General features: G+C 44.7%; 1 protein-coding gene and 1 long non-coding RNA gene across 2 annotated transcripts in view; one reads left to right on the top strand and one right to left on the bottom strand.

The window, feature by feature from the left end:
- The window catches only part of LOC147013982 (uncharacterized), an 11756-nt gene extending 690 nt beyond the window's left edge, over nt 1-11066 (top strand). The window contains exon 2 of the long non-coding RNA XR_015050598.1: nt 2966-11066. This is a non-coding gene — a long non-coding RNA (uncharacterized LOC147013982). The remainder of the gene's footprint in view (nt 1-2965) is intronic.
- LOC147013981 (prostaglandin E2 receptor EP4 subtype-like) overlaps nt 8598-12871 on the bottom strand; it is a 30673-nt gene continuing 26399 nt past the window's right edge. The window contains exon 5 of the mRNA XM_085851471.1: nt 8598-9506. Coding sequence (XP_085707597.1) covers nt 9129-9506 — 378 coding nt within the window. The 3' untranslated portion in view covers nt 8598-9128. The remainder of the gene's footprint in view (nt 9507-12871) is intronic.

Below are 12871 nucleotides of genomic sequence, written 5' to 3'. Positions count from 1 at the left end.
TTCTTCTTCTTCTTCTTCTTCTTCTTCTTCTTCTTCTTCTTCTTCTTCTTCTTCTTCTTCTTCTTCTTCTTCTTCTTCTTCTTCTTCTTCTTCTTCTTCTTCTTCTTCTTCTTCTTCTTCTTCTTCTTCTTCTTCTTCTTCTTCTTCTTCTTCTTCTTCTTCTTCTTCTTCTTCTTCTTCTTCTTCTTCTTCTTCTTCTTCTTCTTCTTCTTCTTCTTCTTCTTCTTCTTCTTCTTCTTCTTCTTCTTCTTCTTCTTCTTCTTCTTCTTCTTCTTCTTCTTCTTCTTCTTCTTCTTCTTCTTCTTCTTCTTCTTCTTCTTCTTCTTCTTCTTCTTCTTCTTCTTCTTCTTCTTCTTCAACCTTTATATTGAGACTCGGCTCCTTTATATACAGGATCCGGATCTCCTTCAATACTAAACACCTGCACACATCCTCACATAGACGGTGCCTTTTGAGAGTGTCTATCATGAACTTTTAAATATATTCGGACATTTGGTTTTAAGTTTCGAAAAGTTCACGTTACTATTTAAAGATTATTCTGGATAATGTATTGTAATTTCGTAAATACACGATATTTCGTGAATACATTATGACAGGTCTCGCTATTGGCTTAATCAAGGCACGTGACGAAATATCAGAAGTTGTTGTTGTGTTTTTCTTTTTAGCCAACAAAACCTTTCGAACGCTGCTCTTGGACACATTTGTCCTTGTTTTACCAAGTATGTTTGTCTGCAGCGTTTGTCTGTCTGTCTGTCTGTCTGTCTGTCTGTTACACGATTTTTGGCCACAGTTTTCAAGCAATCGTTCTGACATTTTTTGTGTGTGTAGGTGACCGGCCAAGGACGGCAACGCTTAATTTTGGTGAAAATCCGAATCCGGATCTGGATCTGAGAATTTTTAAAGTGATTCTTCACCATTGAGAGATAGGGCCAAAAACGATATATGGCGATATACAAGAGGGGAGGGAGTGGGAAGGACAAAACAGTGGGGAACAGAGACATGAGGAGATCTGTGGAAGGGAGAGGGATGGGGCGGGGAACACGGGGAATACAAGATGGACATTACAGGGACTTTCAGGAAGGAAAGCAGGGAATTTGAAGGAGGTGGGCTTGGGGTGGATTAACGGGGGTACAAAAGATCTAGGGTTTCGATGGGGGACGATAAGAGGTGATGGTGAACAGCTCTTTTGAAGGCCTGGAGGGAAGAATGGGATTGAATAGAGTGAGGGATTTTATTCCAAAGGATGGAAAAAAGAGGAATTAAAGAGTGAAGGTGAGCAGTGACTCGTGATTTTGGTAGTTTTACCAAGAGGGGGTTGTTGGGGGACCTTGAGCGCCCTGTGGAAATATGGTGGGGGGGGGGGGACATATCGTCGTGAAGCCGAGAAAGGTGAGAGGCAGGAGCACCAGCCCAGAGGGGAGAGCAGTACTCCATCAGGCTGCTGATGAACGCTTTGTAAGTGGTCAGGAGCTCAAGAGGGCCGAGGAAGGACTTTGCACGATGGAGGATTCCCAGTCGGCGAATGGCTTTGGAGGCCAGGTTGGAAATGTGGCTTTCCCAGGATAGATCATGGCAGATATTGAGACCCAGAAGCTTGAAAGAAAGGACTTCTTCCAGAGGATTGTTGAGAAAGTGGATGGGGGGGGGGGGTGAACGGTCCTTTCGAAGAGACATCATGAGAGTGTGAGATTTGTCCGGATTGAAAGAAATGTTCCACGTGTTGGACCAGTTTGTGATTTTACCCAGATCTGTAGTGAGCGAAGAAGCTGCTGCTTGCCGGTCTGAGGGATGACAGATGGTACGGCAGGGGTGCTGTGCGTTGTGTGTTAGCTCTCATACGAGCCTCGACAAGGTAGCCCAAAAAAAAAATGTCATAAGATTATGGATGAATTTGGATGAAACTTGGTGGGCATGTTGGGTGTGTGACAACGACGAATATTCCATTTTGGTGAACATCCGAATCTTAATCTGAGAATTTTTCAAGTGATTCTTCACGATTGAGAGATAAGGCCAAAAAATATGTATCGCATGACATCTCAAAAAGTTGTGGATGAGTTATGACAAATCTTGGTGGATGAGTTGGTTGGGTGATAAGAACAAGCTGATTCGAGTTTGGTTAAGGGCCGGATTCAGATCCAACCTATTAGTGGCATACAAAATGTAAACCTTTCAGCCTGGTGGAGGTACGTACTCTACCGAGTGCCGTTCCGTTTCACCAAGTTTCACTCTATGAGTGATTTTTCATTTGTCTATTTGTTTGTGTGGAGGAGATCCCAAAAAAGTTGTGGATGGATTCGGATGAAATTTGATGGAGGGGTCGGGTGTGTGACAAGGAACAAACTGATTCGATTTTGGTGATGATCCTGATACCGCTACGGATACGAGAGACTGAATTTATGACACGTGTTTAAGAGTTAAACGCGTGTAGAATCGCTAATCGCGCGATGATCACCGTTCAAACTTAATCGTCTATCGCCGAAGAGTGTTTATCTTAAATGCACAATAACAAAACAAGTGACAAGCGTTTAAATAACAAAGGAACTTTTACACGTGGGAGAGGGCATATTTAAGAGTGCGTTTAAGACCATGAAGCATTGCATGGCTTGTAATTGGTAGTTTGCATGGGAATGTGAATATGGATGCGTTAGGAGTTACTGAATCAGCTCAAGAGGAGGCAGAAGAGGATAGGAAAGTTCTTCGATGTACATTGAGAATCCTTGACGATAAATGCAATCCTCTGGAGAAGTATTGTTACGAATCTGGAAGCCTTGTGCACACAGACAGACAGCCGTCTCCAATAGCTCAGTTATATCGGTAAGTGTGTGTTTCTAGTTCGGGTCCCATCCCGAGTCTCGTGGGAATTGGATGTTCATGCACTGCGGAGTTATTTTGATAGTTAGGATTTTTACCTCAACAATAACTACAATGACACCTGTCTTCGCTTCCTCCCACCATCCTCCCCCAGCACCATTGCACGTGTGCGTGTCAGCACGTACGTGGGCGGAGTCACGAGGACCTGATGCCTCTCTTCTCTCTCTCTCTCTCGCCCAATCAGGGAAATGCGAGCCAGGTTGCCAACGGTCGGCCAATTCACATACCCGTTCACATCAGCCATCCCCCCAACCTCCTTCAGTCCGATCGGACTCACCTCGTCGCGATCTGCTTCGAGAGAGCGTACTTCCTCTCTCTGTTCCTTAAGGATGCTATCCTGCTGCTCACACCGGGTCACGAAACATTTCCCATGCTCAACCCCATTGTCCCCCACTAACTATATATATATATATATGTGTGTGTGTGTGTTTGTCAATTACTTTATTTACTTCATCCTCTACCTCTTCTGATTCCCGTGTCTCTGTTTTCATTTCCGTTGTCTTTTAATTTTTTTAATTCCTGCGTTTCTGTCTCTGTTAATTTTTCCGTCGTCCCCTAATGTTCATTAGTTTCTTCCTTTGTCTCTTATTTTCTGCGTCTCCATCACCGTTAATTTCTCCAATCACCTCTTTTAATTTTTCTGTCATCCCGTCATGTCTCACCCTACACGTTTCAATCTCCCCATCAATTACCGTGACATTGTCTCTCGTCCATTCGACCTTACCCGTCTCCATCACAGGCCCGACACAATTTGCACCCCTCCTCGGTTCGGTCGTTCCACCACGTGATGCCACCATGATGCCTCTTACCCTGTCCTCATTGCCTCTTGCCCTGCTTGGAGATTCAACCCCATACTCTGCACCTCACCCCGCTGTGTCTGCATAGCGCCCCTCATGTCATCCATTTTGCACTCCATACTTTGCGCGCTCGCATCCATCTTTCGCATCAGCGCCTCCAACATCTGCCTCATGTCAAACGACCCTGACGAAGCCGATTCACCCCGGTCTGGCGCAGATCCGCCAAGGGTCGGGAGGGAAGTTTGGCGGAGGGGGGGGTGGTGTCATACGCCGCCCCTGCGCCCCTTACAGACTGAGTTTGGTTGCGGGGGATGGTCAACTTGCATGGTGGTGGCGTCCTGGACCATGGGTTCATCTAACACTCTTAACACTACATCTACCTGTCTACCCACCTGCCTCAGCTCGTCTTGGCTTGTCACGTCGCGTGTTGGGAAGAAAATTTAAAATGCTTGTAATTTGGGGAAAACGGGGGTGGGGGGCTCGCTCCCTACACCCCTGATCCAAATCCGTGAATTTTGTGGAGACAGAGGGGTTCGAATCCCGCTCCTGAACACCAATTTGTTGCGGAGCCGGGTATCGACTGTGAGCATGACTGCTAGGTGGAGCAGTAGGGTCGACTCTACCGAACACCCGGAATCTAGATCGTACCTTTCGGAAAACTCCGAGGGTACGGGTCCCTTAACGGACCGTGTATCGTCAATAATTCAACCACATGGTACAGGGTTATTTGCCAATCTTCAAAATACCTCGAGATCCATGTGGCGAGTTACCGAGAATTCACACCCTCGATGGCCTACGTACGAGTCGAGCCGTTAGAGTGCCCGACCCATGCGCAACCCGAGCGGATGGTTGCCAAAGTTCCATCTGTCCAAATGTACATTTACAGCGGCAACAGCCTTTATAATTCACCAACACGTGCCATGCTCAGCCAATGGAAGAAACACAGCAACGAAATGATACATTTAACAAATGCATTTATTTATAATGGGGGAAAGGGGGGAGCATGCAAGAAGCAGAGTTATCACGACTAATAGAGAAGCAAGTATGTGCAGCAAAGAGCTCTTAAACAATTCCTACTTACAGACGCACATCCAAAGAAACGAACCCAAAATGGTCTTTATTATCCCTTCAGCTCAGAAGGAAGTCGAGCTGAAGGACGAGAAAGTCGCAGGCTACCTGGCCGCGCCGCTCAACATCCGCACCTTCCCAGAGCACCAGTCGGCCAAGAAGGAACCAGGGCAGCCAGACGCAGACCACGCCAGCCACAAGACGAGATGACCCGGGAACCAGAGCACGCCAGTGACGAGATGCCTTTCGCCCGGCCTCGAGAGATGCGTTTTGAACGGGCGCCAATTCTTCCTCTCTCGCTCGAGCAGATCCACCCCTCAAGAGATGCGGTTTCAACGGGCGCGAATTCCTCCTCTCTTGCTCGAGCAGATCCACCCGAGAGATGCGGTTTCAATGGGCGTGAATTCTTCCTCTCGCTCGAGCAGATCTACCCGATTCTTTGTTCTCCGTTCCTTTTATCGCTCTCAGGCGCGGTCCGCTCAGGCGTGGCCCGCTCTCGGTGGGTGGAACACGACGCATTCCCTTACTTAGCGCCCATCCAAGCGAATCAGTTCATGACCATATTTGGGAATGGAATTCCATCCCCGAACACGCCCGCATTCCAGTGAGTGCGCGGAGCATGCCGGGAGCAGAGGGTTGTCGCTGTTAGAGCGAAGATGGCGTTGTTGTTGTAGTTGGAGATGTACTAGCCATAGTTGTTGTGAGTGATGTAAAAATCCTAACTATTAAAATAACTCACAGCGCATGTACATTTATTCACTCATTAAATGAGGGACAGGGACCCTAACTAAAAACACATACTTACCAATATAACTGTTCTATAGGCTATGTATGTTGAGTGCTCCTGACTTCCAGATTCGCAACAAGCTGGGAGCAACAATACACATTTATTGTCATGTCTGATGCAATTTAAATGATCTAATGGCAGCGAGGTGCTCCGTTTGAAATTGTTTGTTTTATGTCTGTTGCTTTTTGATGGCTATATAGGGTCTGTAATAAAAATTTGTGTTGGTGTCAAAGCCAGTGACCAATTGCAGATGAATAGGATTTTGAGATGGATGGACGAAACCGTTCCCACAGTAGTCAAGCAATCAACGTGCCTTGAAATTGCAGCATTTCTACCCTCGCTGAATGACAGGGTTTTGCATTTGGGTTCGTTTGCTGTTTGTTTCTTGCAAAATTAAGGATTTTTCAAGGATATTGGTTCGTTGATTTTGCTATTCTGTCTGTCTGTCTATCTGCTTGTCACCTTCAGGTCTCAAATGGATCTTCACGAAACTTCACCACATGGTAGAGTTTGTCATAAGGAAGACGCTTATTGTTTTTGAGGTCAAAAGGTCAACATAGGCCAAAGGTCAACAACTCTGATTAGATTTCTAAAATCCTCAATTTTCATCTGATTGACTTGAAATTTGAAAATGATTTATATTTCAGGTCACTGAATTCAACCAGTCAATTATTTTTAAGATCAACATGGACCAAAAGGTCAACAAATGCCAGATTTCTAAAATTGTCAATTTTCATCCAATTGACCTGAAATTTGAAGAGTTGCATATTTGGTCAACCACCAATTATTTATGAGGTCAAATTTGTTTTATTGATTTTGCAAGTATTGTGCTCTGTATGACATCTTCTTGTTATTCTGTCTGTCTGTTTATTGCCTATAGGTCACAATTCTAAACTGATAGTCATGAAACATTACCAAGTTGTAGAGTTAGTCTTAACTGAGAAGGCTATTGATTTTAAGGTCAAAGGTCAAATTTCTAAAATCGTAATTTTTCACCAAATTGACTTGAAATTTCAACAAGATTTGCATATTGCGTCACTGGATTGGGAAACCAACTATTTTTGAGGTCAAAAGTTCAAACTTCTAAAATCCTCAATTTTCATATGATTAACCTGAGAATTAAGCAGCAATTGCATCACTGAATTTGGAAACCAACTATTTTTGAGGTCAAAAGGTCACATGTCAACTCAAGGTCACACTTCTAAAATCATCAATTTCAATCTGAAAAAGAATCCATTTTCATCCGATTGACCTGAGCTTTAAGATTGTCAATTTAATCTTTAGGAAGTGGACAGTTTGATGTATCTGAAGCAACATTTGGAGATTTCTGTTTATAGCAAGAAACAAATATATGTTTATAAACATATATTTGTTTATAGCAAGTCACGGGGTGGATTTTGCAAGTATCGTGCTCTGCACCTCTTTTTCTTGTTTGTTTGTTTGTCCGCACAGAACTTTAGCGTTTTTTTCCGCAACTGCTTGTCGAATGGAGACAAAATTTTTACCATAGGAGTGACTACTCAAGTGAAATGTTATATTGATAATTATGACATCATAGGTCACGTGGTGTGGCATCCATGTTGGGAAAACTGAAAAACGTTGGACCTCTATATCTGTGAAACTGCTTCAATTAAAAAAATTGAAACTTGGCACATGGAAAGTATGTACTCCTCATGAGGAATTTGTGATTTTTATGACATCATTATGACGTCATAATTGCATATGTAGAACACTACATCTGATCAGTATGAAAAATTTTGAGGGTCATCTCGGGATAAATGGTCCACAGAAAAAAATTTGATGTCATCAGTCACGTGATTCGGCAGCAATATTGTTTTAATAAACAACCTTCAAAAATCTCCATCTCCAGAACGGCAGAACAGATCGAGGGGAAACGTCACACAAATGTTCCCCAAGCATTGGCGATACCAGGGTATTCACAAATAATTGATGTCACGTGGTTTGGCAGCCATATTGGATTGAGCAAAAATCTTTTCAAAAGTCTTTCTTTTGAATTGCTTAATCAATCAACATGAAACTTCTCAATTATGATCTCTCATAGTGATGGGGAATATATGTTTTAAATTTCAATGTGATCGGACACACGGTCTGGCAGCCAGAATTATTTAATTTTTGGTATGCTTTCTTTTGTTTTTTGAAGAAGGCTCACTCGAGGAGCAGCAACTGAAATGTGAATCGTATCCAGGTTCCTCCTGATGACTTCATCTTTTCTTTTTGCTTGTTTGCCTTCCTTCTGATTACGGCAATGCAGGACTGTACCTATTTGGTCTTCCATTTGATTTGAATTGATTTTAATCCCATTCTAAATTCAATTGAATAATAATAAACGTCATGGATCAGGATCAAGTGTCCGATCAAAGTGGGGTTACATCACAGCGGGACGTCTTGGTACCCGGTCATCACTGCCAGCAGTTATAAGGTGGCAGTTCTAATTATGTATATTCTTAATTACATAACACACTAGCACACAAAATACACAACACAAAAGTTCTGGCAAGGGTCTGCAATCTCCGATTGCTCTTTTTCTCGTTATTTTTTAATTAACACCATGGGGGAAGGGTCGAGGCCCAAACCAAGGGGCACCCCTTGGGTGTCAAAGCAAAGAAAGATGGGAGAATGTGATAATTAAATGAGATGATTGATTCGTGACTTGAATTGTTGCAAGTTGATGTCAGGAACATACTGCTGGGGAGCCTGTTCCAAAGAGAGGGAATGCGGGTGAAGGAGGAGTAGCAGGAGGAGGCATGCCGTTTGGTATGGAGGGAAGCGAGAGTAACACAGAAAAGATGACGAGCAGAAGATAGACGTGCGTTTCGAACAGAGTGAAGAGGAGGAGGAAGAGAAACGGATTTTGAAGAGCACTGCATGTGGTAGGAGTGCTGAAGAGTCACGGGGAAGCTCAATGATAGGTTGGATGGACATGGCTCGGCAAAACAGGATCATTAATAAGTTAGTCTGGAATGGGCTATATGAACATGCTTTCAAAATAAGTGTGCCCAAGGAGAATGAAGCGTTTACAGGACTCAGAGTAAATAATGCAACTTTCAGTCATGTGACTAATCAAGCATCACACCTTTGTTTGCTCTAAGGTGATCATCCAGGTATAGCAGTGCAATACGGTACACTCATAACGTCCTACATTTACGTAAAACAGGAAAACCAAATCCTGATGGCACATGACATTTTCCAAACAGCTCAGTGCATTGACGACAGACTTTTTCCATTTGTTTATAGTTACAGCTTATCGACTTGTACTACTGTTGGAAGGGGTAAGAATGGGTGGAGGGTAGGATGGGGAAGGATTCACACAGCATGGTGCATCAAATAATTAACCATTCTTCTTTAAATGATCTGCTCTCATTACAGTATTTGTAAACAATCTATAGACTATACATCTGGGTGACATAAATAGCAAATAAGATTCTAAATTTCATGAAAACTAATATTGCAGTTGACAACATCACAATTACTACTCAGTTTTGTTAAATGTTCTACAAGAGATATACTATATAGGGGGGGGGGGGGAAATCGAGGAGCTACTGGTTCAACAGTAGGGCCTCCACCAACATACAGTCAAATGCACGTCATGGATATAATGAAGGTTCAGTGCTCCCAGGCAACTCATTGTTGCAGGTCACCTCGTGATCACAAGCAACGATGGGGATGTCAGGCATGGTGAGCAGACCCTCAGAATTTCGCCACGTGGGTGTGACTTCCCTCTCCCGCAACCTCTGAACGCGTATGCGGGCAGAAGGAGTCACCCCCATGGGAGTCGATGGTGGTACTCGGCAGATGATGAGGGGACGTATGAGACGCACCAAGAGCCTCCGACGACAAAGTATGTAGACCCATGGGTCAAGGATGGGGTTAAAACAAGCCAAGCGGAGGGCCTGTATGTCCAGATTATCAGCCATAATTTTTACGTACTGTGGTCGCCAAATCTGGTTCACAAAGATTCGCACCTGCAGTACACGGACATGTGAATGTATCCTCATCACTGTATTTATGCCACAAAGATTGCTTTAGTTGGTGTAACAATGTAAAATGAACAGGGTCAAGAAAAAACAATTTTATGGTCAAGTTATTTCTTTTGTTCCTGTTTCTCGTATTGTTGCGGTTGAGGAAATTCACAAACCACCATTCAGGTCCCGTAGGCGAGATATCTCTGTAAGTACATGTGTAGTTAGCCCCAAACCCGTTGTTTAGAGGGAATAAATGTGATTCATTCGGGCTGCGACCCTTTAAGATAGCCGTTTTTCTGTTCTATCTTTATTTTGAACCAACCACGTCTCAACCGCCATCACACAACAACCACCAACCACAACGCCGCTTCACAACAACAACAACGCCAACAGCCACGACCTTTACCTTCACAACTTGCTCCTGCAAACATCGCATCACCGCCATTCCAAACGTCACCATGGCCATGGACCACCACTTTAAACCCTCCACCACCTTCACCTCTCCTTCTGCGGCCATTCCCGCACTGCTTGTGGGCACCGAGCGTCAGGCTGTCCTGGCCTCGTGCGGGACGCGCGCCGAGCCACGGGTGCAAAGTGCGGCCTTTCCGAGGAGAATTCGGATCAGGAATGATACACGCCCACTTCTGATCCGTCCAATCAGCAAGCGCGGGGCGGTTTGGCCCTGACTCCAGGCGCATCGGAGTAGAATCGATATATGCAAATTCGAGGATCAGGGGAGACTCACGCCCCTTTTTCTCCGTCCAATGGGCGAGCGTGGCTCCACCCCCGAGCTCGTTCTTATCCAGAAATTTGCATATGGGTTCTCCTGCCGGACTATAAAGCGCCGAGTGCGGGGCGAATTTTGGAGGTCGAGGCAGTCAAGTCGGGTCTGGAGGAGAGTCAGTCTGTCGGAGGTCGGAGTCTGTCGGGGTTCGGAGTCTGTCGGGGAGCTGCAGAGAGAGGAAGCCTGGAGCCTGGAGCGCGGTCGAGGTGATTTGCTGCAGTCGGCTGAGGAGAATTGCGGAGGGGACCGGATAGCTCGGGTCCGAGGCAAGGAAGACGGCGGTCGGCGACGAGCTCGCAGTGGAGTCGCTCGTCGCGGGACCCAAGCAAGCCAGCTATCCTCTTTCCCCAGAGCATCAACAATTCCCCCCTTTTCCCCCCACGCTGAGATAGTGCGAAAACGGGGCCCCGTTCCCACCCCACTCCAAGCAGCGCCAACGAAACCCGCGAAGGAGCGCAGTCGGAGCACCGCCACGCCGCCACATTTGCAGCTCATCACAAGACACGGGTAGGATCCACCCGGTCTCGCGGCCCACAGGCCCCGTGTGTCCCCTTGTCTTTGAGGGTGGCCCTTTTATTTTGCTTTTGAGTAAATGTGTTGTCGGCGCCGTCTGTAAAGTAAAACTGTGTAAGTGTTGCCATGTGCTCGCGTAGTCCGTAGTAGATCTGCATTGTTGTGTTTCTTTTGTTACATCTGCTTTTTGTGCATAATTGTTGTAATTGTATATGTGTGCTCTCCGTGTGCCGCGGAATAAATGTGCATTATGTTGAACTGTTTTTCCCGTTTCGCTTCGTCTTTTCTTTAATTGAATCTCCATCTTGCTTCACGTAAAGGGTTTGTAATGGGCTTAATACGCCCGATAATTAATCGGAACCGTCGAGGCCGACGATAACACCGCTCGGTTATCCCGATAGTACGGAACGGGTCGCTTAAGTGGCCCGTGTCCGGAGTCAACCTGCTGTGAGGTGCGATCGCCCGGTCTACCCTCCGCGTGGGTACTTAGGTAGGTCAAATTTGGCGAACAACCCTATCCCACGTGGGGGGGGGGGGGCGATTGGCACGATCGTGGTGAGGCCGAAAGGCCCACCCGTGACTGGCTCCCGGCGTTGGTCCGAGTGGGTTACGACAGAATTGTCCGTCCGGTGGGTGACGTGCCGCGATTCGAGTTACGTGGCCGCTAGCATGCCGGCGGGCGCGAATTCGCAACAATATGCATGTATGTATTGACAGTGCCGTCAGAAAGTATTCACACCCCTCTACTTTATCACATTTTGTTGTTACAGCCTGAATTTAAAATAGATTGAATTAAAAAAAAATTTTCACCGATCTACACAAAACACCCCATAATGACAGTAAAAACATGTTTTTAGAAATTTTTACATCTATATACTGTATTACTAAAACTCTCATCTTGTACGTTCCCAAAATACAGCCAAAACGGTACACGATAGCACAACAATTCTAGTGCCATCTTACTCAACATTCGCCTGCGGTGTGCAGTATCAAGTTTCGTTCAAATCGGGTAACGAAAAATTAAAAAAAATAAATTCCCGATTCAGTCAAGTACTCTTCGGGAGAATTTGATCAATGAAAAAACCTCAGCAGCATAGTTTGCTGGAGCTATCTTATTTTTTTTTTCTTGAAATGATTTATTTTAAAATCTCAAACATTTAGTATAGACAAAGAACGATTTATTTTTAAGCATAAAATAAACATCGCCATTTTGATCTAATACTTCCATGTTCATTAATAAATAAAATTGTGTTTAGACGCGTGCTTCGTTGAATGATGATTCCTGAGGTTAATACTCAAATTTTCTTCAAGTTAAAGTTTGACCACTAAATAATATTAAAATGTTGTCTTTTTTTTTTTTCATCAACTGCTGTCACAACAGGAACCAAAACGGGTTCACGGGTCGTCTAGTATTTATTAGAAATAAAAAGCTGAAATGTCTTGCATAAATAAGTATTCAGTGTATGTATATACACACCCCAGTGTATATACACACCCATAACTTCGTAAAGCAGCAAGGCACAAATCGCGTCCCATATCAGTTATTGCCACACGATCTATTAACAGCAATGGTCGTCCGTCACATGAACACATTGTGTCTGCCCTGTTGTACCATGAGGGGATGCAGTTGTAGTCAGGCGTGACAATAAACCAGAAACGGCCCTGCTGATCTGAAAGCGACATGGCACTAAACGTCGTGTATGTGGAGATGGGTTCAATTCTTCAACCGCTCTCTCACCATAGGTGTTCTACAGATATTGTCATGGAAAATGTTCTGCTGGACTTTCTAACTTGGTTCCTCCTGTACGCGTGCATGGATGCAAGACTCGGTTTGCCATCTCTGCACCCCCATGCACAGTATAATAGCTGATCTAAAGTGCAGAATGAAAGGCTATGCAGATAGTTTTATTCCTCTTGCTGTCTCACTTTGGAATTCACTCCCTGTAACATGCTTCCCATTATCCTACGATCTACCCAGCTTTAAGAGGAATGTCAATTCCTACTTCTTACATATTTAAGGTTACATTGCATTTCAACAAACTTCTGTGACTTCCTGTGTCTTGGATAT

The sequence above is a fragment of the Eptatretus burgeri genome, chromosome 13, assembly GCF_056783735.1.
Source record: "Eptatretus burgeri isolate ZD-2024b chromosome 13, Ebu_testis_v1, whole genome shotgun sequence".
Lineage (NCBI taxonomy): Eukaryota > Metazoa > Chordata > Myxini > Myxiniformes > Myxinidae > Eptatretus > Eptatretus burgeri.
The sequence above is the reverse complement of the archived record's forward strand: the minus strand, read 5'-3'. Positions and strand labels throughout refer to the sequence as shown.